The sequence below is a fragment of the Rhinoderma darwinii genome, chromosome 5, assembly GCF_050947455.1.
Source record: "Rhinoderma darwinii isolate aRhiDar2 chromosome 5, aRhiDar2.hap1, whole genome shotgun sequence".
Taxonomy (NCBI): Eukaryota; Metazoa; Chordata; class Amphibia; order Anura; family Rhinodermatidae; genus Rhinoderma; species Rhinoderma darwinii.
Genome location: NC_134691.1, coordinates 298,218,496 through 298,245,160, shown reverse-complemented (window position 1 = coordinate 298,245,160; position 26,665 = coordinate 298,218,496). Strand labels below are relative to the sequence as shown.

The 26,665-nt window shown below is 41.0% G+C and overlaps 1 protein-coding gene across 1 annotated transcript; it reads right to left on the bottom strand.

Annotated features, from left to right (window-relative positions):
• Positions 1–410: 410 nt before the first annotated feature.
• Positions 411–25,186, bottom strand: LOC142652973 (solute carrier family 22 member 13-like). The gene is made up of 10 exons (XM_075828676.1): positions 24,800–25,186; positions 19,701–19,804; positions 14,413–14,567; positions 12,914–13,082; positions 9,684–9,804; positions 8,864–8,958; positions 6,500–6,714; positions 4,365–4,473; positions 1,369–1,578; positions 411–781 (listed from the first exon to the last, which is right to left on the bottom strand). Exons 1-10 carry the CDS (start codon positions 25,178–25,180, stop codon positions 688–690), a joined length of 1,653 nt encoding a protein of 550 aa, XP_075684791.1. The 5' UTR covers positions 25,181–25,186; the 3' UTR covers positions 411–687.
• Positions 25,187–26,665: the final 1,479 nt, after the last annotated feature.

Below are 26,665 nucleotides of genomic sequence, written 5' to 3'. Positions count from 1 at the left end.
CCAGTTACGGTACAGTGTAGTATAGGTGCAGTCCATTCATGGCGAGTAAAGAAAGATGGCTGGATTGTTATGGAAACCCGGTGTAAAACAAAAATGACTGGGTTGTTATAGGAACCTTGTGTAAAACTGTGTGTATGTCAGTGAGGCTAAGAATGAAGGACCTACGAGCTTCTATTAGCTAAAACGGTTCATCTGATGTGACATGGAGGAAGGTCCTTGATGTGGAAGCCAGTGGTGCCATATTTGCTTTTGTATTGCAATTTTTTGTGACTATGTCGAGAACAGTAGGCCCTTGAGAACTGAAACCTGGTGTAAAACCTTTGAAAGCGCCTGATTTACTTATGTGCCAAATTTGGTGCAGATGGGTCCAGTTGTTTTGCCGTGCATAAATAACAGACAACAGAAATACATTTTTATAAAACAAAGATTTATGGCATATCTTGTGGATATGCCCTAAATGTCTGTCATGAGACACCCCCTCTAACTTCACAAGAGCGGCCTGCAATTACAGATCTCCCATGTACTTAGAAACGGTCTAAACTGCTCCATTGATCGTATTCTTACGGGTCTTTATAAATAAATCTATACTGGATCACGACATTGCTGTGTTATCATGAAGACGGCAAGATCAAGACATGGATTCCATCCTTCAAATAAACCCATCCAAACTCTGGCAATCAAATGTTCTTATAAACGAGTTCTTTTTTGCAGTTGTGAAGCATCTACTTCTTGTTCTTGAGATATTTCATTTATGAGCAGTTCTTTAGGAAGGTTATGAGATCTAGAAAAGATGACCATTCAGAGCAGTTATTGGCAACATTTAATATAATGTACAATAAATATAACACTAATATGTGATAATAATATATGACAATATGATTGTCTACGTGCTTAAAGGACAGCACAAGTTGACCTGGTGGGGATGAAGTCAACCAGTCTACAATACTGAGGGGTGGGGGAGAGGCCCGTACCTTTATGTAAAATTCCATCATAATCCCCTTTCAATGCTAAAACCACTGATACAGGACCGAAAAAAATCTCAATGCTATGGTCTATAAAACATAGTGACCTGATATAAAACATATCTTTGACCACAAACTGTATTATTTCATTATCTCAAGCCAGTGTAATGTGACTGACCACAATGCGCTCATCTCAAAGTTGTAATCTGTAGTTCCGGGGCCTCCCCACCAAACATGTGCCACTTATAATACTGGTGTCTTCTTGTTCTATGGGCCCGCTCAGACACCTGGGCCTAGGTCAAACTGCTATCTTAGTACACCTATAGCTATGCACCAAGTGAATCTTCCCTGCAGAAATTCAATGTAGGAACCAGTCAGTCATTCCTAAATATGATGTTAGATTTACCTTGGAATGCCATTCGCCTCATGAGCATGATCTTGAAGGTCTCTGTTTCGTGTTTCTGGTAAAAGGAAGCAGAGGAGACCTCCAATGATGGGGCCACTACCATAAATGCCCATTGGTATAGCTGGGTGATACCTATCCAGAAGGCTAATGAGTGGAGCAATAATCCCAGCTACCCGGGCTGTCATAGAGCAAAGTCCCACTCCATTCTGCCTGGAAGCAGACAAAATTTCACCGAAATACATATTAATGCAATTGTTTAGTAACCGTAAAATTATACTTGAATGCAAATGGAAACGTAAAAAAGCATATAAATTCAAAAGGCAATGTAAACATTTCAACAAACAATTCTGGCATTAAGAACATAATATCAGGTGTTAAAACTGCAAAGTGTCAAAGAAGAAGCTTCCCTTGTCCTCAATCAATGATTGACAGCCTTTCATGAACGTACATGGGAAGAAAGCTGTCAATCATTGAATGATGGCGGGGGAAGTCGCCCTTCGGACTCAGAATGAGCAGGTAAATTGTATGTTATACTGAATCTTTTCTCACACAATTATACAACATAATCTATTTAGCTCTGTTTACTGTGATGCATAATGCAGGATAAGGTCTTCACACTGACATTTTGCTTTATAATTTACCTAATGAATATTGTACTGTATAAAAATATGTCAAGGAACAGATCATTGGGCTTATTCCATTAGTTTCCCTCATGATCCAATATTTTTCCTGGAAAAAAAATGTCTCATTTCAAATGATCAATTTATATTTTACATTAAGGCAGGGGTGGACACAGACAGTAGAGGGCCCGCATGCAAGAACAGTATATGGGCCATTTGCTTTCCAAGAGGTCCCCTTATTGTCTCTCCAACAATCCACCAATCACAGGACAGACTAAATATTTTCCAGCAGAGTAAAAATTGTTCCTTATATGCTTTCTGAGCCGAAGAAGAGTTTATAATATGCGGTAATTCAGACATTATGGGGGAGGCAAAAGTGACGTAATTGACGATAACAACAAATCAGTATATACCTATACATAATATGCACAGGTACAAAATATACCCATATATAATACACACAGGTACAGTACATACCCATATATAATACGCACCTCTTTGACAAACCCCCTACATTCTGGGTTCTGCGCTTTACATCCCACTGAAATGGCACTAACCAGTTTCTAATGATCTTTTGTCAGCCAAATTCAATGGTCAGTACCCCCTTTTAATACATCCAGATCGATCTGCCGCATATGAAACGTTAGACTACCCAATACTCCTTCACACTCTTCCCTCCTTTGACACTGTCCAATCCAGGTTCTGTTGGGGCTCCCCAAGGTTCAGGGTTGGGCACCCTTCTGTATTCTCTCTACACAATGCAAGTTGGGCAGACTATAATCAGGTTTGTTTCTAGTAAGATCTTTATACTGATGACAGCAAATGTACTACCTCCCAGGACAACTCTACTAAAAAGCACTAGTTACCTCTATAGGCTGTCTCTGCTATCATGTCTTCTCTATATCTGAAGCTGAATCTTTCTAAGGCTGTATTCAGATGTTGGGGATGAGGCACGGTTGAAACCGCATTAAAAAACTGCATAAAGAAATGCATGTGATTTTACTGCAATTTCATGCGTTTTTCAATGCAGATGCGTTTTTTAGAGGTGAAACTCATTTACTTTTCTTCTTTAACCTGCAAAAATAGCAGCCGAATAAAAAAACATATTAACTAACGGTAAAACGTACGCTTATTCATTTTTAACCGCGCCAGAACTGCAACATCTGAATATATCCTAAAACTGAGCTCGTTCTGTTTCCTTTCATCTTCTTCACCTAAACAAAATGACCCGCATTTACTAAAAACTGATGTATCTTATGCCAGTCTTAATAAAGGAGATAATTGCGTGATTGAAAGGCAGAAAAACAAATCTACTCTTGCTAGGCTTTATAATTAATACATTTGACTAAAACCGCGTCTTCTTGGAGAACACGCCCACTTTGCTTGTCACTTTCCAAATTTGGTGAGTGAAAGGAAAGTTGCAAATATTAGCGCAAATTTGTTGCACATTGCAATTAGCGACTTTTTTTTTGTCATAATTTTAGCCAAAACCTGGTGTAAATTACTAGACAATTGTGGGACTACGTCTCCATCCATCTGTTACATCAACATTCTTTGTAGACGTCCGACCCAATGTCTTGGAGTTATACTTGACTGTCATTCCACTAAACAGACTGATTCCACTTCAATCCATCATGAACGCAGCAGCCAGGTCTATCTCTCTAGTAGCTACATGAACGCCTCTGCTCTGTCACTCATTACCAAGGTTACCTGTTTCTTGCAGAATTAAATTTTAAACTCTCCTCATAGTCTACAAAGCTTCTCACAATGCTGCACCACCATACTCTACTCCCATCTACGATCATTAACTTACTCATAATAAAACTAATAAACTCAGCTAATAACCTATGACTGTCATTTTCTCACTCAAATCTGCAGGACTTCTCTCATGCTGCACCAATTCTCTGGAACTCACCTGCCCTCCTAACATTCCCAGTTTTAAGCGTACCTTGAAAAGTAATTTCTTAAAGGAGACTTATTGTCCATGGCCCATACAAATGCTAACCTTGTCACAAATATCTCCAATTCACTCTGCTATGTCTTCAGCTAGCTACCCTTGTTGTATCATTCTGCACTTTATATCTGTGTTGGCTGGGTGACGGGTTCATGAAGCTTTATTTATACTCCATTTGCCAACACAACATGCAAGTCCCCTGGACAGAATTAGCACCTTGTTCCTATTGTGTCCCTCCTCCTTGTAGATTCCGAGTGTAAGCTCTTATGGGCAGGAACCTCTCTCTTCTGGTCTCATTATTTGTTTCTTTGTTTTTCCCATTATTTCTCATTGTACTTGAGGCCTTTATGCCAGTTTTAGCTTTTATATTCTTTGCTGGAGTAATGACCATATGGTTTTATTTTTTTTTGTAAACCACTCACCTGATGATTGTGGGGAATAACTCTGCAGCATAGATATAACAAGTAGAAAAGGAGGCTGCAATGGCAAATTTTCCAATAACTGCAAGCACAGTGATGGCAGCAGGTAAAGCTTTAACGGAAAGAGAAAGTAATACATTATACTACTTATACTTTACTATGACAACTCTTAAGAGCATCAAAACATTGTTCCACAAAATAAAAAGAGCAGGAGGCAGGACTATGGGCCTGTTCACATCAGCGTCGGGCTTCCGTTCATCAGTTCCGATCAACCTTTTCATTGGAAGAACCGATGAAGGGAAAGCCAAATGGAAACCATTGCTTCCGTTTGCATTACCATTGATTTCAATGGTAATGCTTCTGTTGCAGTTGGTTTCCATTTGTTTCTGTTGCATAAAGTTTCTGTTCTTTTTGCGGAAACAAAAGCGTAGTCGACTACGCTATAGTTTCTGAACGGAAACAAATTGAAACCAACGGCAACGGAAGCATTACCATTGAAATCAATGGTAATGCAAACGGAACCTATGATTTCCGATTGGCTTTCCGTTCATCGGTTCCTCCGACGAAAAGGTTGAATGGAACCGATGAACGGAAGCCTGACGCTGATGTGAACAGGCCCTTGTACTAAGACACTGCAGAAGGCTAAAATGCAATAAGGTGACCACACGCCTTAAATAACCATCAGTCAAGCTCTTGTACCCTGTAAATATGCACTCTAGGATCAGCCAATGGTGCGTGTTTATTGATATGGGGAGATGGGATAAGCGGCTGCCAGACACCTCTATCACATTCTACTAAGGGGGGATTCACACGAGCGTGTATTCGGTCCGTGCGGGCCGCGTGGTTTTCACGCGGCACGCATGGACCAATACAAGTCTATGGGGCAGTACAGACAGTCCGTGCTTTTTGCGCAGCGTTTGTCTGCTGCGCAAAATGCGCGACAGGTTCAATAACTCTGCGTATTTCGCGCATCACGCACCCATTGAAGTCAATGGGTGCGTGAAAATCACGCGCACCACACGGAAGCACTTCCGTGGGACGAGCGTGATTCGCGCAACAGCAGTGAAAAGGATGAATGAAAACCGAAAAGCACCACGTGCTTTTCTGTTTCCGAACATCCAAACGGAGTGTCTTTGCGTACCGAACTTCACCGGGTTCGGCCAAACTCGTTTTGGCCGATCCCGGCAAAAAAATTATCGGTACGCGACGTCAGGAGATAGTCACTGTCCATGGTGCTGAAAGAGTTAAACTGTTTCAGCACCATGGACAGTGACTTGCGATCCCAAAATACATTAACCTGTAAAAAAAACCCGAAGTTCTAACTTACCGATTACTCCTGTCTCCTTCCTGCAGTCCGACCTCCCGGGATGACACTTCAGTTCAAGTGACAGCTCCAGCCAATCACAGGCCAAGCACAGGCTGCAGCCAATCACAGGCTGCAGCGGTCACTTGGACTGCCGCGTCATCCAGGGAGGTGGGGCCCGATGTCAAGAGAGGCGCGTCACCAAGGACGCGTCACCAAGGACGCGTCACCAAGGCAACGGCCGGGAAGTTCTCGGTAAGTAGGAACTTTATCTTTTTTTTGTACAGGTTTTTCGCTGTTGTGTTCGGCATTCACTGTCGAGGGTGCTGAAAGATTTAGCTCTTTCAGCACCTTGGACAGTGACGGGCGTTGACAAGCCTCATCTCTATGATGCCGGCTGCGCGAAAATCACGCAGCCGCGCATCAGACACGCATGACACACGCAGCTGTCAAATGGTTTTTGCGCTCGCAAAACGCTGCGTTGTTTGCGCGCGCAAAAACGCAACGTTCGTGTGAATCTCCCCTTATACAGTAGTACTGCCCTCTTATGTGACAGAGACACTGTTTAGTCCCTTTAGGCCCCACGGCCTGTGACTGACTTAAACCTTTTAACCCTCTGTATTACACCTCTCAATACATGAACTACAGCCAAGAAATTCCACATAAAGGTCTTAATTGTACTCATTTGCCAATACATTCCATATTAGTCTATACTATTTTAATTCTGTGTAAAACTTTTCAGACACTAGAAAACTACAATATTGTTTACAGTCTTATTAAGAATTAAAGATCCTTTTGCAAAGTGATGTAACAAGATAATTATGATATTTCTTACTTTTCGGTATGGCAGTAATGATAAGACAAACAGTTCCTCCCAGTAAAAGACACAGTGATTGACTTAGTTTCCGTCCAAGGATTTGCACTATGAACATAGATCCAATACGAGCTGGAATTTCTACACCGCCAAATATAAGCTGCGTGAGATATATGTCCAACCCAAAGCTACCAACATTTAGACTTAGACCATAGTACACCAGACTATTCACAAACCTGCAAACAGATCAAAAACTAACGATGAAACTCAACGTGTAGAGAAAATGCAAACATAAAGTTCAAGTTCAATATAACAAAGAATTGTAATATAATAAGTAGCATCTAGAGTGAGCTGACGGAAAATGCTGGAGCCGGATTATCTGTCTTGAGATATTGAGCTAGGAACACCATATTGTCCTTAAACGATATGTATCACCTATATATTTTTTACTCATTAAAAACACAGTGAAACAATCTTTTTTCCTTATTTTATTTTTAATATTTGATTGTAGATTTTTTTTATTCTATTTTCTGCACATGATTATGGGGGCAGCCATTTTTCCTAAACTGTTGTTAACAGCATTTAGAGATATACTTTACAGCAGCCATATGACCATAGGAAACAATAGTTTGAAGCTGACCCATTGACTTCTATGAGAGAGTTTTCTAGGCGTGATCTGGAAGGGATAGGAGGGGAGCTGTGTCTATCACCTATTGTCAATTATGGATCCTGTGTTATCTATAGAGGTGTAACTTTTATTATAATCCTGACTGTGATGATAATAAGATGATTGCTGAGAAGTGATCTCCACAGAACAGGAAGGGTCGGTCTATTATGAAACTCAGTGGCCAAAGTGAAAACTGCAAGATTTTAGGATTAATTTTGAAAATAGAAAATGACATAAATAATAAAACAAAAAATAAAACAAAATATGGTTAACATAAAAGCCAAATTTAAACCTTTGGTAATTTTTTGATGACACATTCCCTTTAACCTAAAACAAACATACCCTGACTGCCTGCACAGGCAGCATGAGTTTGCTGTCTAACCACATGATAAAAAATAACTCTAAAAAGAGTGTATTTCAAATTGTTCACACTACTATGTGTGCTGCTATATCACTGCCAATATTACCGTATTTTGTACCTTTAACTGACCAGATGTTAGGTTAATAGATGAGTGGGCAGAGACAAGATGCTATGTAGTTCCACGCACATCCCTCCTCCTTACCTTCAAAAAAAACTACTGCTCCTCCCGTTCCTCAAACTGTATAGTGTTCTACCCTTATAATTTATATGCTACAGATTAAAGTATTGAAACAGCAAACACTGGTGCATAGTGGGAGTAGCTAATATAAAATGTTGCTACTGTTCTATATTATATAATATCAGGGCAGCTGTATAGATATTGTATATAAACACTGTTGCACTAATTCAATATACTATATGATACAAATATAGTATATATTTGTATATTATAGTAATTGAAAAAAACAAAAAAGAAAATGATAATTGCGTGAATATTATGATATTACCCAAGTCTACTTTACAAAAAAGGACCCTGTCATTCCTTTTTATGATAAAGGTGGATTTTAACCTTCATGGAAACCTTTAAAACATTCCATGAGTTATAACCACTTACTTGGGTTATGGTGATCTACTTGGTTACCTATATTTACTGCTACCTAATTGTGTTTTCTTCCATGAATGAAGGAAGAATGAGTAAATGAAGCAAGGAACAACTGGTCGATGAAGATCCAGGAGCCTGTACATGAAACGTCAGACCCAATTACATAATAGTTGGTAATTTTGCAATCCATTTTTTATTGCTCAAAAAATGGAACGACCTTTTAAATAGGCTAGGTACAAAATCTTCTATTATATTGTTTCTTCAGCTCCTATGCAAACCTATGTGTTTCCGTAGTTACAGACAACAAACAAACCCTATGTAGTCTGATCCTGAAGTCATACTTCCATTCCTGCTTGTCACCTACATCTTGCTTACCTACCAAATATATGCAAGCAAGAAGTATGCATAGGAGCTGTAGACACAAAACGGTAGGACATTTTAAATCAAGACTATTTGCAAAGTTGGTTCATGTTTTATTTCAGCTGCAATCGACCAACAACAGCATTGGTTGCATCAAATTGGGGAAAAGTAAATTTTTTATCCACATTTGCAATAAATGGACCATTTCAGTTAACATAGGTGCCATTATTATCTACTACCACAGGATTAATATTATCTATTCTCTTTCCACGTGTACAATTCTTCTCAATGCTCATGACGCATATAAGGCTTTATAAGGAAATACTGAAGACTACATTAATTCTGTACATTTTCAGGGGTTATATTATTATACAAGTCTATTGTCGTGGAACTTACCACACAAAACTCATGACGAGAGTTACTTTTCTTAAACTGGGATTCCTGAAAAGGTCAAGCATAGATCCAAATGTAGTCTGCTTTTCTTCTTGTAACTATGGGAAAAAAATAGATTAAGATTTTGAAAAAATATCATAGCAAAAGTTTTACACTATGTTCATGTTCCTATTAGATGTGGCAGATTTCCGCTGAGGTCTATTTTCTACTGTGGACAGCCTATTATGTTTTGTTCACTTTAAAGGTTTAAATCACACATAGTGCACCCCCCAGTTTAGCCAAGTTATAAAACTATTTGCTTTTACGTCTGTCAATTTTATTCAAATGGTTTTATATATGTCAAGAATAGCATTTAGTACTAAAAAAAACTTCTAAAGAGTTGGTCTTTTGGAAATATGTCTACAAGGATATACTCAACCACATGTGCAGGATACATACAAAAATGCTTAGCGATGTAGATATAGTTTAAAGTGGTTGTCCAGGGTTAGAAAACAGTTTGGCTTTTACCTGAAATAGTGCCACATCTGTCCATGGGCTGTATCTGGTATTGCAGTTCAGTCCCATTTACCTGAATAGAGATGAGCTGCAATACCACACACAGCCCAAGGACAGGAGTTGTGCTGTTTCTAGAAAAATGAGAACCCTTTTTCTAATCCTGGACAACCCCATGGTGCTGGAACACACTAATATATGAAGATACTTGCAGACAATAATTAAAAAGAGTCTTATCTTCAGCATACTTATGACTCTTGGTAAATGCATTATTGCACTGACACATACAATGGAATATTATGTGTACCCTTTAAACAGGGGCTTTTGTTACCTGCATTAGTAATTCCTCTGATAAATTCCGTCTATTAAAAGATGCCGCTTTCTGGAGAAGGTTTTTTGCTTTCTCATTTTTTCCTTTAGTTAAAAGCCACCTAGGTGATTCTGGGAGAACCCTGTAATAAGGCACCAATAAATTACAACTATGAAAATAATAAGTATGGATAAAGCAGATCTTTAGTTATTCAGTTAGTTACATAACTTCATGTGAAAAAAATTCCTACTAATTTCACTCCATACCGCAATAGATCAGGCACTGCAATAAATTGGATGTAAAACATTAAAGGGTAACTAAACTTTCAGAAAACTTCTGACATGTCATAGTAACATGTCAGAAGTTTTGATCGGTGGGGGTCCGAGCATTGAGACATCCACCCATCGCTAAAACGAACGGGTAGTGCTGAGCTACTTCGTTTCTGATCGGCTTTTCTTGGAAAGCTGATGTAACAGTGTACGGGCCCATAGACTTTCTATTGCTGCTTCATTTTAGCGATCAGTGCGGGTCTCAGTGCTCCAACCCCCACCGATCAAAACTTCTGACATGTCACTATGACATTTCGGAAGTTTTCTGAACGTTTAGTTACCCTTTAAAGGGAAGGTGTCATGAAATATTTTTTTTCTTATCGTATTGCTTTTAATATGATATTAACATAAATTTTATTTATTTGTGTTCTCGTGTTCTACTTTTTACTTTGTTCTTACTTTTACTTCTCTATGCGGACTGACATTTTTTTTTCATCTCTGTATGTGTAGATTAACGACACATACAGAGATGGAATACGGCACATACAACCCCATAGAGAATGCGAACGGAAGCCGTTCCATTCTCTGAAGCATACGCCGTCTGTGTGGGAACGGTGCATGCGCCGTTCCCACACAGACCAAAATGAAGCTTGTTCGCAGAGCGAAATCCAGAGCCATTTTCATGTGGACCGGAAGCCGCTGCCGGAGAGTAAGATGACGACTTCCAGCCGCGGCTTCCGGCCATATGTTTAAGGAAGCGAAGGCGCAAGGAATAGGAGCGGAGGCGGCAGCGGCGGCAGGAGCAGGTAATTTATGTTCGTGTATGTGATGTGTGTATTATGTTCGTGTATGTTCGTGTTATACTGTCTGCTGAGCACTGTATCTAATCCTCCTACACTGTGCAGTCGCTCAGAAAATGGCGGCACACAGTGTAGGAGGTTTGAAGATTCAAACCCCTCCTTCTCCTGGCACTAGCCACAATAATGAATGGAGGGGGGATTGTGTGAGGACACTAGAGAGAGTGTGTCTACCCCAAATTTGCAGCATAAAGCAATGAGGTTGCTTTACCACATTGACCATGCTGCAATTTTGGGAACTGCTCCCTCTAGTGGCCAGCACATGGAAATGTTGTAAATTAGAATCTAATTTATAATATTTCCTCACTCGTGAAAAAATAAAAATAAATTAAAACAATGTGTAATCACTTAAATAATAATTGTTTAACTAAAAAAAAAAAAATAAATTCTAGCGACACATTCCCTTTAAGAGGTACATAGAGGGGAAAGGGTAGGAGAAAGCAGGGACTAAGTATTTCTATCCAGCCTTGGTCATTGTGTGGCTAAATGAGATCTTCATATCTGGTAAAATGCTTGATAAAGATCCAATTTGGGTTGAAACATTCCAAGTATTTTTATGCTTGTTGAATAAAAAGCAACACATTTTTTGGATAATCTTGAGTCCTGCAGTTCCTTTCCTCGCTTTGTATACAATTTGTTTCCATTGGACCGGGGATATCTTTTGCTGCGTGCACCACCCATGATTGGGGAGTTGTCCTTTCCTGCTGGTGAAACTTTCCTGGTTGTGCTGCTGATTTCTTAATGTCTGCTATATCTTAGCTACCACTTGGACCCAGCTAAAGGAAGGAAGCCAATATTGTGACAGATAGACAACTGGGTCAGGTTATCTCCAAAACCGCAGGGCTTGTGGGGTGTTCCTACTATGCAGTGATTAGTACCTACCAAATGTGGTCCAAGGAAGGACAACCAGTGAAGCAGCGACAGGGTCATGGGCAGCAATGACTTATTAATACCGTGGGGAGCGAAGGCTAGTCCATCTGGTCCGATCTCACAGAAGAGCTACTGTAGTACAAATTGCTGAAAAAGTTAATGCTGGCTATGACAGGAAGGTGTCAGAACACACAGTGCATCACAGCTTGCTGCATGTGGGGCTGTGTAGCCGCTGTCCAGTCAGCGAGATCATTCTGAACCCTGTCCACTGCCAAAGGCACCTACAATGGGCACATATGCATCACTTACCTGGGGAAGAGATGGCACCAGGATGCACTATGGGAAGAGGTCAAGGCAGTGAAGGCAGTGTGATGCTCTGGGCGATGTTCTGCTGGGAGGCCCTGGGTCCTGGCATTTATATGGATGTTACTTGGACATGTACCACCTTACTAAACATTGTTGCAGACCAATTACACTTCTTCATGGCAATGGTATTCCCTAATGGAAGTAGCCACTTTCAGCAGGATAATGTGCCCTACCATACTGCAGAAACTTTTCAGGAATGGTTTGGGGTGCATGACAAAGATTTCGAGGTGTTGGCCTCTAAATTCTCCAGATTTCAATCCAGCATCTGTGGGATGTGCTGGAATAAAAAGTCTGATCCATGGAGGCCTCACCTCACAATTTACAAAACTTAAAGGATCTGCTGCTAACACCTTGAAGCCAGATACCACAGGACACCTTCAGAGGTCTATGGAGTCCATGCCTTGACAAGTCAGAGCTATTTTGGGAGCACAAGGGGAGCTACAAAATATTAGGCCGGTGGTTTTGATGTTATAGTTGATCTCTATATGTCCTTCTGTGTATAATGATTCTTAAAGAAAAACTATCCATAGTATGCAATATAATCCTCCTGTGGAAGGCTTGAGAGTGTTCTTGATAGAGGAAGGTGCACTTTATAGCCAACCTAATTGCCCAAAGTTTCTCTTTAACACAAAGCTAGGTAAGCAAGGCGCCTTTTTACTGACATTCCTAAAAGCCTCCACTGGAATTGAAACCTCTGCTCTTCAAAACTAGCACTAGCCTCTACGTATGAAATAAAGGCAGGAAGAATAGAGAATTGACCCAACCTGTTATTTTATTAGGGTGTTTCAGTTGTACAATTTGGATTTCCCAGATTACTTCATTTCATATTTTTTTAAGAAGATTGTAATTCCAATTTCAATCTTACATTGTTTGTACTGCAATCTCTTACCAAATATAGAAGAATAATAATCCTGTGGGAGCAGAACAAGCAATCTGTAGCAACCTCCAATTCCTGATGCCATAACCAAGCCCGGCCAGAACCATCTGACCCACTGCAAAGCAAACATGGCCGCTAATAGTGGCGTATGCACGCTGAGAAGATCCCACCCACTCAGCAACTGGAAAATAAAAATCATATTGAGTTTCTTTACAAACATTTCGAAAACTGTATCTTCCACCAAAACGTTCTTTTTCTGTTTTTGCCAAAATCATGAAAGAATTATCTAATAAATATACTCTGCATTTTATATAAATTCATATTGTGATCCTCCTGAATTTCATCTGTGTATCTTTAAAGGGGTTTTCTGACACTCATTTAAATTTTTGAAAATGGTCTGATCGTTCTGATAATTCCCCCTAAATATTGGAGGTTCGGATTTCGCTGTGAGTCGGTGTCACAAGATCGGAGACGCGAACAGGATAACAGTGCATTTTCCGAAAGGTGAGTAAATTACAAAATGGGTTGGATAGCAAAGTGGAGGTAGATAGCCACTACATAGTGATCCCTGGAAAACCCCTTGAATCAAAATGGCTGTTCGTGAATATTTATGAGGGGTTTTGTCCTTTTAGAATACATAATTTAGAAGCTACTTCTACAAGCTGACAGCTGATCAGCCTGTCATGTGACCTCACATTCACGTTTGTGCAACAGTCAAAAGCCATCACTTAAGTTCCAGCCTCTAGACTCATTCAGGGATGGAGATACCCTTTAGACTTATTCGCTTCTAAATAACATTTATTTCAAAATAGCACAACTAAAGACGAAAAAAGTAAGAAATCTCATTTAATTAGATCTTTGCGTGAGGATGAATTGTAATATAACATTGATTATAACCTAAATAATGGTGACGGATGCTCTTTTACTTGTATATGTGCTTTCATTGATTGTATCAAACATACTGAATCAGAGCTGCATCAATTATAGGTAAAGAACAACTCCCCATGTTTCACTGGGTTTCCTCTCATGCAAAACCAACTGATAGGTTAAAATTGTTGTTTCAGGAAGACAACCTCAGATTAAGCTTATTGCCGCGACTTCAAATACCCCTGGTGATCAGCTGTAGCCAGCCATACAAATGAAGTATTATATGCCGCCATTCACGTGATATATGGACGGATCATTTTTTGTTGGTGACTCTCTGTTCTGGCTAACAGAGGGAGATCCTGAGCGGGGAAGCCAACCCTATGGCATCCATATGCCCTTTTAGTTTCCTATTTATATGGTCTGAGGTTCTGTGTGAGATAGGGAAATTAGATTGTGAGCCCCACTGGGCACAAGAACTGACATGAGTGGATACAATCCCAGTGTACAGCACTGTGAAACATAGATAATTGGAAATAAATAAGATTACATAAGAAATATGACCCTGTTAAATTGTAACTCTATTCTAAAATGTAGTTGTTCAGGTACATGAAACAAGGTTGGAAAAAAAGTGGAAAGTGTTTTACCTAATACGAGATTATTAATCAGGACCCCTGACATAGCGATTCCCACAACACATCTCAGCGCTGTATAGACGTAAAAATCTGTAACAAATGCAGCTCCGACGCCAAACGAGAACATCAATAACATTGAGAATAATATAACAGGACGCCTCCCAATCCTTTAAAACACAGCAATCCATAAAATGTTAATTGTACCTCTTCATTCACATACAGAGTGGATAGTATCATATTTCTCCATAGATTTACTGTATGTCTTTGAAGTCATGATGAATCATAGCACCTGACTAGACCTACAGGATAATAACCTTAGCGAAAATAGCTTTCAGTTAATTGAACATTAAAATTTCAGTTTCTTTGTAATGTGATTAATGATAAAGTTTGGTCCCATTTACAGTTATATGTTCTCAGGGGTCCATACTGGTCCTAAATCTTATAAGCTATGTAAACCTTTGAATGGCATTTTTTTTTTTTTTTTAGTACAAAGGTCTTTCAGTGTGATTGGTGCAACTTTATAAATAGTTTTTATTAAAAACAATTTTTACTTTTTGAGATACAGCTGCTTTGTATTCTCTATGCAGAGCAGCTGTATCATTCGCTAAATGCTGCACCAGTCAGGTCCTAGTGACTGACGCGGGTTCAGTGTCGGCGGGTCCTGCGTGTTTCTGATACACAGGATTCACCTGTAATCTTGCACATCTAAGTTTATAACTTAGATGTGATAGATTACAGGTGTATCCTGCATGTCAGAGACACGCTGGACCCGTTACCGCTGAACCCGTGAGGTCCACGGGCTGACAGATTTAGGTCATAGCGAAAGATAAAGCTGCTCTGTATACAGAATACAAATAAGCTGTATCTCAGAAAGTAAAAATAATTTCTAATTAAAACTAATTATAAAGTTGCACCAATCACACCTTTTTATTTAAAAAAAAAAATACCATTCAAAGGTTTACATAGTGAAGCAATACCATTTCTTCCATATATTTTATAGAGGATCTGTCAGCTTTCTTAACATGCCATATCCCCGTGGATTAACAATTCTGTATTATCTTATTTTTTTATAATTCTACGTTTTGACATTCCATTGTTATTGCTCCTGGAAATGTATAAATCAATAGACACACCACTTTGACAAGGAGAAATAACAGAGGAACGGCACAATACAGAGTTCTAAGAAACTTTGCTCCAGAATTATTATTAAATGGGGAATACAAGTATTTACAAAAACAGACATGTCAGGAGAGATGAGGCATTACTTAGGTTGTTGCTTATTATCTTATCAAGCTTTTTTACCTAAATGTATTTGTAGAAAATGAGGTCAGTGTAAGGGTATGTGCACACGGCTTATTTTTGATCGTTTTTCGGGCAATAGACGGCCGAAAAACTGATGAAAAATTGGAAGCAGAACACTTCCAAACATCTGCCGATTGATTTCAATGGGAAATATGCCGTTCTGTTCCGACGGGGCGTTTTTTACAAAAAAGCCATTTTTGGAGCCGTTTTTCATTGACTCGATAGAAAAACAGCTCCAAAAACGGCCGTGACAAACGCAAGTTGCTAAAAAAATGTCTGAAAATCCGTATTTTCTGACTTTTTTGCTAAGCGTGTGAACATAGCCTTAAATAGAGAGAAGTGTAGTTTAAGGCTATGTTCACACGCTTAGCAAAAAAACGTCTGAAATACGGGCGAAAATAAGCCATGTGCACAAAATCCTTGATCCTTCTCTACCCTCAGTTCAGTGGCAATTCTTTCTTGAGCTAAAGAAATTTGTAACAGACTGGACGCTAGGGACAGCCCATTTAGAAATATCGTATTTTTAGGCAGAGCATTCCTAGCCACCAGGCTATTAGGCCAGGTGCCCACGAGACGCATACGCTGCGTAAAAACCATGCAGTGTATCCGTCCCGGAACCTCCAGCACATTCCGTCCAAAAACCTGTGGTGCGTTCTTTCGGACGGAATTTCCACTGAGAAAGCAGCGTACTTACGTAATTACGTAATTCGTTGTTATAGTGACACATCCCTCCTGTGCAGTCCGGTCTGGCCTCCGTGGATGACGCTGCAGCCCATGTGACCACTGCAGCCTGTGATTGGCTGCAGCCGCGGTCACATGGGATGTAAGGTCATACCAGGAGATTGGCCCTCTGACGTCATCCAGGCCAGCCTCCCATCATCCCATGTGACCACCGCTTGGATGACGCTGCAGCCCATGTGACCACCGCTACAGCCTGTGATTGGCTGAAGCGGTTACATGGGATGCAATGTCATCCCAGGAGGCTGGACTGTAGGAAGAAGGAAGGCGTTCTCGGTAAGTATGTTTTTTGTTTTTTTCCTGTAGTTGTGATTTTTGCGGTGTAAACGCTGTGAATATGCCCCAAAAGTCACAACACTTGGCTTTCTGTTGCGGGATATGAATCCCCATTGAATTCAATGGGGAAAACCCTGAACGGAAAATCATCAAAGCGCAGCATAAATTGACATGCTGCCGACTTATATTCAGCACCGCAGGTCAATCGATTAATGTTTGCGCTGCGTTTTTTTTCCACAGAGTGGGCATGAGATTTTCTGAATCTCATCCACTTTGCTGCTACTGTAAATGCTGCAGAATTTTCGCACAGAATTCCGTTACGGAAATTCCGCAGCGTATCTGTCTCGTGGTAACCCGGCCTAAGACATGACTTAGCTGTTCAGACCAATGTTGGATTTTCACTGTGCTGACAGGAGAATGTGGAGGTCCACTTTAAAGGGAGTCGGCCACCAAGACAGACCTCTTTAAATTCAAGAATTTATATGATCCCCTAACAGAGGGTGGAATACACTAAACAACCCTTTAAAGTACTGATCAAGAAGCTGAAATGAAGCATGTACCATATGCAAATGCAGTGTCCTGTTGCGCCCACTTTTTTAGCTTTATTAAAGGGGATTTCCGGACAAATAATAGGGTGTTGGCTTACTTTAAGGCTGGACTCACACGAGCATGTTCGGTCCGTAAAGGACGGAACGTATTTCGTCCGCAATTCCCGGACCGAACACACTGCAGGGAGCCGGGCTCCTAGCATCATAGTTATGTACGATGCTAGGAGTCCCTGCCTCTCCGTGGAACTACTGTCCCGAACTAAAAACATGATTACAGTACGGGACAGTTGTCCTGCAGCGAGGCAGGGACTCCTAGCATCCTACATAACTATGATGCTAGGAGCCCGGCTCCCTGCACTGTGTGCGGTCCGGGACTTGCGGCCGAAATACGTTCCGTCCTTTACGGACCAAACATGCTTGTGTGAATCCAGCCTAATATTTAAGTCAGCATTACTTATAGAGTGCCCACCAAAAGTTCGGGATCACCCTCATAACTTTTGAACGGCTCAAGGTAGAGGGTTGAAACTTGGTGGGATTTAATGGTTTAATGGGGTCATAAAATCTACCATTTAAAACCTAAAAAAACCACCCCCACCCCCTTGGGGGCGGTGGGGTGTTCAGCAAAATCTTAAATGGCACGGGGTCGAGTGGGGGCTCATTTGAAAACTCTTTTCAATACGAAAACAATGCCGCAATCGATTTTGAGGATAGGATTTTATTTTGCTGAGATATTTGACTTTAAAGTTATCATCTTCATTATCGGCTACCGCCGGTGTCAGAATTACCCAAAATGTACCGCGCGGGTAAAATCCTAAATGTGTGTGGGAGCGTGTGCGTGTGTGTGTGTGAGCTTGGGAATGTCACATCAAGATGACTTTGAATTACATATTATTACAATCGGCCTCGGCTATACAAAATGGACCTTGTCTACGATTGTAACATGATTTCATGTGTTCACATTTCGGTAGTCGCTTGTGAATTTCAGAGAGCACTAATTCGGAGAGTAATTTTCATTTTTGTACATTTCTATTGTCATATCACAAAATGCATTTGACCGAAACGGAACGGATCACTTTATTGATGATGAGAGGGTATGGCGAAGAAAAAGTAAGATCCTATCGAGAAGTATCCTATCAATGGTCCAATTTCATTGTCAACTGTTAAAAGAACTGTTCATCGTTTCGGAATAACCGATTCAATAAAAGACGCACCAAGATCCGGAAGACCCAAACACGCTAGTAATGATGAAAAAGCTTTAGATGTTCTGCTCACTTTACATGATAATCCTGATACATCTGTCTCAAGTGGAGCACAACAAGCGACTATCGAAATGTGTACACATGAAATCATAGACAAGGTCCATTTTGTATCGCCGAGGCCGATTGTAATAATACGTAATTTAAAGTCACCTTGATGTGACATTCCCAAGTTCACACGCACATGCGCCCACACACATTCAGGATTTTACCCGCGCGGTACATTTTGGGTAATGCCGACACCGGCGGTAGCCGATAATGAAGATGATAACTTTAACGTTAAATCTCTCAGCGACAAAAAAAATACTATCTCAAAACGTTTGCAGCATCGCTTTTGTATTGAAAAGAGCTTTCAAATGAGCCCCCACTCAACCCCCCCCCCCCCCCGTGCCATTTAAGATTTTTTTTGCTCCCGTCCACCCCACCACCCCCGAGGGGGTGGGGTGGTTATTTTTGGCGTTAACTGCTAGATTTTATGACCCCATTAAATCCCACCAAATTTCAACCCTCTACCTCGAGCCGTTCAAAAGTTATGAGAGTGTTCCGGAACTTTTGGTGGGCACTGTATATAGATGTTCTGCCCCGTTCCACCGTTATCAGCACCAGTCCCGTGACCACCAAGCGACAGTTTTCTATGTGAGGACACTGAAATGGGCAGGCCATAAAAGTCACAGCTAGCTCGAACCCCACCCTCTCCAACTCTTCATCGTGATGCCTAAACCCCTCCCTCTACTCCTTTACATCTTGCCGCTCACAAGCAGGAACATGTACTTGGCCACATCATGGTATGATGCGCAGACCATCGTGTAGATCACGGAGTCGTGGAGGACAGGTGGTCATTACCACTGACTACAGCTGAAGAGGCGTGGTTGAGGTAATAACGTGACAGGCAATGATAACCTTGAAACAGGGCGGAACAGCGCATCTGACCATTGGAGCGCCCATCTATATGTAACGCTGACTTACATATTAAAGGAGCCAAAACTTGTATCTGGCCGGAAAATTCCTTTAAGGCAACTGATAGATTCCAGAATTTAAAGGATTCGTCTGATGACAAATTTTAATAATGAGCACTAAACTTCTCATCAGGACTCTCAATCACAATCTAAAAACTCTGGGACCTAGTTATGTCAAAATGTTGTCCCTGTATAAACCTAAAATGCTGATAAAAATTACTTACCTGTCGCCTAAGGGGCCAAAAATTATAGATCCAATAAGGAGTCCCAACATGTAAATTGCCTGGGAAATGTCAGTCTGTTCTTTTCTGTGACACACTAGATTAAACTGAATTCCAAAAAAAGACATTGAATATATTTAGCATGTAATTATACCTTATACTGTAAGCATGGTGTATCACAAACAGATTGTAGCTTTCATGCGGACATCTGACCATCGCACCTATAAGGTCTTGCTAGATATCCCATTTGAAAACCATGGACGTTAATATGGAGTCGGGCCCCCTTTTGCGGCTATAACAGCCTCTACCTCTATAACAGCCTCTAGCCTCTATAACAGCCACGAGGATCCGAGCGCCAAGACCACCATCCATAAATTCATACATCTACTACAAGGTGAGCTGGAGAAATCCTATCTATTTTAGCCTCTATACACTTGGCTGCCCTGCTCAGTAAGTTTGCGTATTATACCACCTGTGGCTGAGATTTTGTATCTCCCAACACTATTACTCAAAAAAACAAAAAGAAAAAGAACAAATGGCCCTAGTAGGCAGCAGGTCAAATTCACATAAAAATTAAAATTTGACGATTGGTAATTAACCATTTTCTGCTCTACTATACTCAATAAACAAAATGTTGTCCTTGGTTTTGAAATACTTATAACGAAAAATATCCTTTTATTAACCCCTTAAGGACACGGACGATTTTGGCCTTGAGGAGAGAGCAATTTTTTTAGATTTCCCTCTTTGCATCCCGACGCTCATAACTCTTTTATTTTTTGTACGATGTAGTTGTATGAGACTTTGTTTTTTGCGGGACAAGTTGTACTTTATGTAGGTACCATTTTTTGGTACAAATACATTATCATTTTATTTCTATACATTTTTATTTTGGCGAAATTGCAGAAAAAAAGCAGATCCGCAGCAGTTTTAACATATTTTTTTTTTACACCATACACCGATCATCATAAATAATGTTATACATTTATTGTACAGGTTGTTACGGTCATGGCGATACCAAATATGTCTATATTATTTAATGTTTTGGGACTTATATTTTAAAAAGTTTATTTATTATAAAAAAAATGTGTGTTTCTGTGTATTTTTTTTCCTTTTTTATTTATTTATCATAAAAAAATGTTACATTCATTTAACTTTTTTTTTTAATCCAATAAAGGGATTTATCATTTAGATTTTTATTTTGTAACTGCAATGTACTGGCATAGATCTATATGCCAGTACATTAGCCTGTTACTGATTGTAGACAGGCAGTTGCTAGGGCATACCTCAGTATGCCCTAACAACAGGAAATATGTTCAGACAGCCCTGGGGTCCTTCAATGGACCCTGGGCTGTCTGGCCATATGAGTTGTGGGCTTTGATCACAGTTATCTTCTGTGACGCGATCAATGTGCAGTCTCCTCTCCTTGAACGCCGCGATCAGCTTTCATCGCAACGTTCAAAGGGTTAACGGCGGAGAGAAGATGTTTCTCTCCTCTCCGCTGTCAGAGCGGGGCTGTGGCTGTGTATCACAGCCGTTGCCCCGCTCTCGATCGCGCGCAGAGACTGCTGTCACGCAGGACGAGAATGCTCGTCGTAATGTGCGAAGTACTCGCCGCTCAGGACGAGCATTCTCGTCCTGTGTCGGCAACCAGTTAGGGGGGATTCACACGAACGTGTATTGGGTCCGTGCGGGCCGCGTGGTTTTCACGCGTCACGCACAGACCAATAGAAGTCTATGGGGCAGTACAGACAGTCCGTGCTTTTTGCGCAGCGTTTGTCCGCTGCGCAAAAAGCGCGACATGCTCAATATCTCCACGTATTTCGCGCATCACGCACCCATTGAAGTCAATGGGTGCGTGAAAACCACGCAGGTCACACGGAAGCACTTCCGTGCGAACCGACTGAAACAGCGCACCAGCTGTCAAAAGGATGAATGTAAACAGAAAAGCACCACGTGCTTTTCTGTTTCCAAACATCCAAACGGAGTGTCTTTGAGATGAGCGAACCCGGACAACCGAACCGAACTTCACCTGTTCGGCGGAACTCGTTTTGGCCGAACCCGGCAAAAAAATTTCCGGTACGCGACGTCAGGAGATAGTCACTGTCCAGGGTGCTGAAAGAGTTAAACTGTTTCAGCACCCTGGACATTGACTTCCGATCCCAATATACATGAACGTATAAAAAAAAAAAGAAATTCTGACTTACCGATAACTCCCGGCTTCTTCCTCCAGTCTGACCTCCCGGGATGACAATTCAGTCCAAGTGACAGCTGCAGCCAATCACAGGCCAAGCACAGGCTGCAGAAGTCACATGGACTGCCGCGTCATCCAGGGAGGTGGGGCCAGATGTCAAGAGAGGCGCGTCACCAAGGACGCGTCACCAAGGCAACGGCCGGGAAGTTCTCGGTAAGTACGAACTTTTTTTTTTTTTTAACAGGTTTCTCGATATTGTGATCGGCATTCACTGTCAAGGGTGCTGAAAGAGTTACTGCCGATCAGTTAACTCTTTCAGCACCCTGGACAGTGACTGACGTCGACTAGACTCATCTCTATGATGGCGGCTGCGCGAAAATCACGCAGCCGCGCATCATACACGGATGACACACGCAGCTGTCAAGTGGTTTTTGCGCGCGCAAAACGCTGCGTTTTTTGCGCACGCAAAAACGCAACGTTCGTCTGAATCTGCCCTAAAAGGCACTTAATGCTCAGGAGTTCAAGTATTTGTATAGAGGTAAAACATTCAATCTCTGCTAGCTAGCAGTAGAACATATGTCTAGCGACGGTCGCTATCTATAGTGAAAGTGAAAGGGAGTTTCTGCAGATCGCTACCCCAGTACTGAGCAGATGGTGTATTTAAAAACATTTAACAGAGTACCTCCCGACATATTTCGCCTACATGTTGCCCTCAGACGTATTAGGCTATGTTCACATGCTTAACCAAAAACGTCTGAAAATATGGAGCTGTTTTCAAGGGGACAACAGCTCCTGATTTTCAGCTGTTTTTTGATCAAACTCGCATTTTTCGAACTGTTTTTCTATAGAGTCAATGAAACACGGCTCAAGAAGTGACATGCACTGCTTTTTCGTGGGTATTTTTTAACTCGGCCGGTTTTAAAAACGGCCCGTCAAAACAGAATGCCATTTTTCCCAATGAAACCAATGGGCAGATGTTTGGAGGCGTTCTGCTTCCGATCTTTTGGACGTTTACAGCCCAAAAAAAGGGCGAAAATAGCCGTCTGAACATACCCTCAGAGGCAAAGACAGCAGAAACGCCTAGTCCGAGACAGATATAACCTCGTACCATGTCACTAGGAGAGCTTTTCCTAAAGGGAGACAATCAGGGGACTCGGTTCGAACCTGCCTCTTTTTCTCTCTAAATTGATAGCGGGCATAGCCATTGAGCAATCCAGGTAGGGAGCCAATCCTTTGCTAGGGACTGAGCATGCCCAGTAGTGTTAATGATCCTGTACTTACAAATTGACTTGCGGCAAAAGTGGCATCTTATGTCACGGTTAAAGTCACTGAGCTCTTCAGTACGGCCCATAGTACTACCAATGTTTGTCTATGGAGATTGCATGGCTGTGTGCTTGATTTTATGCACCTGTTTGAAATTTGTATGGCTGAAACACCTGAACTCAATAATTAGGAGGGATAGCCACTTACCTTTTGCCGTATGGTGTATTTAAGGGTATGTTCACACGTAGTCAACCAAAACGTCTGAAAATCCAGAGCTGTTTTCAAGGGAAAACAGACCCTGCTTTTCAGACTTTTTTTACCAACTCGCATTTTTCGCGGCGTTTTCACGGCGTTTTTTACGTCCGTTTTTGGAGCTGTTTTCATTGGAGTCTATGAGAAAACTGCTCCAAAAACGTCCAAAGAAGTGTCCTGCACTTCTTTTGACGAGGCTGTATTTTTACGCGTCGTCGTTTGACAGCTGTCAAACGACGACGCGTAAATAACAGGTCGTCTGCACAGTACGTCGGCAAACCCATTCAAATGAATGGGCAGATGTTTGCCGACGTATTGGAGCCGTATTTTCAGACGTAAAACGAGGCATAATACGCCTCGTATACGTCTGAAATTTGGCCGTGTGAACATACCCTTATACACATCAATGGAAATTCCCCATTTACAAGACTGTAGTTAATATTTGTATAAACCACATTCTGTCAGACGTGGTTGGCGCTATATAAGTGTTGCTTATCTCAACCTGCAGTAGTAGTCCGTAGCAGATCACTTTTGTAAGAAGTTCCTTCTTCTGTGCTTACCATTGAGTGACTGAGGTGAAGTGCTCCCTAGTAAAAGGAGGTTCTTCAGCAGCTCAAGTGTTTTATACAGAAATGTGTCTAAGCTGTTGCAAAAAATTAAAATACAGCTGCTGCTGTCAATTGATGAATTGTGAACAGGAATCTCCCCTTTTCTCTTGAAAAATAAGTTCTGCAGTAGCTGAGTGTATTATAAGGAATAATGTACCCCCAACATAAATTAAGAAAACTAGAAGTCACCTCAGAACTCTGTGACCTGTATAGGGACTGCTAATATTGTTAGAATTTACAATAGTGGGTACATTATCCCATATACAGTGACAATATAGTATATAGTAGAGTGACAATATAGTATATAGTACAGTGACAATATAGTCGTGTCATTGTTCTTATATCTTTGTAAGACGCATGATGAAAGTAACAAGGATCCATGCTTATTAATGTGATCTTTATGTATTGTAATGGTATAGCATTTACAACTGGTACTATATTGTCATGTAGCATAGATGCCACAAATTCTGGAAGATTTACTTACCAAACAGCAACAAAGTCACCATTTTGATACTTGCTATTTCTGCTTTCTGAATTTTCTTTATTTTTATTGAAGTAAACCAATAGTTGCTATAATACTCTTAATTTGCATGGCTAAAATCCGGTTAATAAAATTAATTTATATCTATCTAAAAGAACGGTTTCCTGATTCTGAAACACTACATGCTCGCATTATTCCAGCTGTAACTGGCTAGCGTGGAGCCTTCTGCTTTGTCAATATATTTGGGCAAATACAGTTTATCACCCGTTGAAGGTTTGCTGGTAAGAACATGATGAAATTTACAGACCTCAGTGACCAGTGTTGACTTTTGCTGTGACGTGTCGTACACCCATCCATTCTGGCAGTCGTTCGTGCTATTTAGTCCAAACCTCTGGATGGATTCCATATCCCAATCCACAGGCGTGTACATGAGGCATTGCTCAAAGCTTCCATGTTCAGTACGTGGAATGGTAAAATTCAGCTGATTTTCCTCAGTTAGATTTGGGCTTATCTCTAGGATCCAGCTGGTATTGCAGTGGTGAGGCACAGAGATTCCCATAAACACTTGCCCAAACATGTGGAAGGCATTAAAGAAACTGAGGAAGCACAATATGAAGACCAAAGATTTCTGAAAGCGACCAAATTCCCCAACATTTTTTAGGATTTCCCCAAAGTCCGTCATCGTCATCTGATTCAAAGTTGTGTGAAATGCTCTAGTCAAAGGCTGAAATTAATGTTTAATCCCTGTCAATGTGCCACCTCGAATAAGCCAAAGTCCCACATGGAGCTTTTAGTTCACTTTTATGCAACTCTCTTTATGAGAACTTTGCCAGGAGACACTCAGAACAGTTGTCGGTTTTATTTTAATCATTTATAGATAGGCTTGTAAATAGAAAAACTTAAATTCCTGTGAGCGACATGCCTGTACTCCATAGAAGGACATGCAACTGCCATCAGCCCAATAATAAAAATGAGATAGGAGAAGAAAAATAAATAGTGAGGAGAGGGGGTGTATGTGACACGGACAGTGTTATGTGATAAGAGTAGGAAAGTAAGCCACATTATATTAGTGATTTGAATTAAGGCCCTTTTACACCGGCCAATAAGCGGCCGATGCAGCGTTGATCAGCGCTCGTTTGCTCCTGTCACACTGGGCTATGCATGGGGCCGATCGCTCATCATCATCATCATCATCATCATCATCATCATATCGGCAGCACGTCTCCGTTTACAAAATTGTAATTGTACTGCCGACAACGATATTTTACTTTTTTAAAACGATACAACCAGCAGATAATCGAGCGTTTGCGCGATAATCGTCCAGTGTAAAACCCCCTTAAGGCTTCGTTCACATCTGATCAGGACTTCGTTCGTGGGTTCCGTCTGAGTTTTCCGTCAGGGCAACCCATGAACAGACTCCAAACTGAAACAAAAGGAAACCGTAGGTTCCGTTTGCATCACCATTGATTTCAATAGTGACATACACGATGCAAATGGCTTCCGTTTATCACCGTTGTTTAAGGGTTCCGTCGTTTTGACAGGATCAATACCGTAGTCTACTGCACTATTCATTCCGTCAAAACAACAGAACCCTTAAACAACAGTGACAACCGGAAACCATTTGCACCGGACTTGTCACCATTGAAATCAATAGTGATGCAAACGGAACCTACGGTTTCCTTTTGTTTCAGTTTGGATTTCTTTCATGGGTTCCCTTGACGGAAATGTCAGACGGAACCCATGAACAGAGTCCTAACGCAGATGTGACCGAAGCCTTAAAGGGATCCTGTCATCAACATCTTACCTGTTAAACTCGCCTGACCCCTCAATGGCCGCAGCTGTCCAGAGTGCGTTCCTGTTCTCTTCTTTCCTGAAGTCCTCCTCTGTCTGTAAATATCGTTGTTTAAACTCTTCCCGCCTTTTATGGTAATTATTTTTCCCTCTGGGACTCAGCTTCTTAACCCCGCCCACTGTTTCCACCTGTCTGGCCCTGACTGGCTAAGGAGCGGTCAATCAAAAAGAAGGAGGTGGAGTCCATTTTGAGACGCTGGAGGAATGAAAATCTGACTCTTTTCTGCTCATTTGCATATGGCGTGGGACCACTGAAAAACTGAATACTAAAGCTACAGAGCTTACTTAGAACATATTTATAGCTTAGATAACAATGATTTTT

What these genes read in the sequence shown, in the direction of transcription:
- LOC142652973 (XM_075828676.1), bottom strand. Translation starts at nt 25,180, where the DNA reads ATGACGATGACGGACTTTGGGGAAATCCTAAAAAATGTTGGGGAATTT. An exon ending in AGTCAACACTGGTCACTGAG is followed by an intron (nt 19,805 to 24,799) that starts GTCTGTAAATTT and finishes TTTGGAATTCAG; the next exon opens with TTTAATCTAGTGTGTCACAG. An exon ending in TTATTATTCTTCTATATTTG is followed by an intron (nt 9,805 to 12,913) that starts GTAAGAGATTGC and finishes GCCTTATTACAG; the next exon opens with GGTTCTCCCAGAATCACCTA.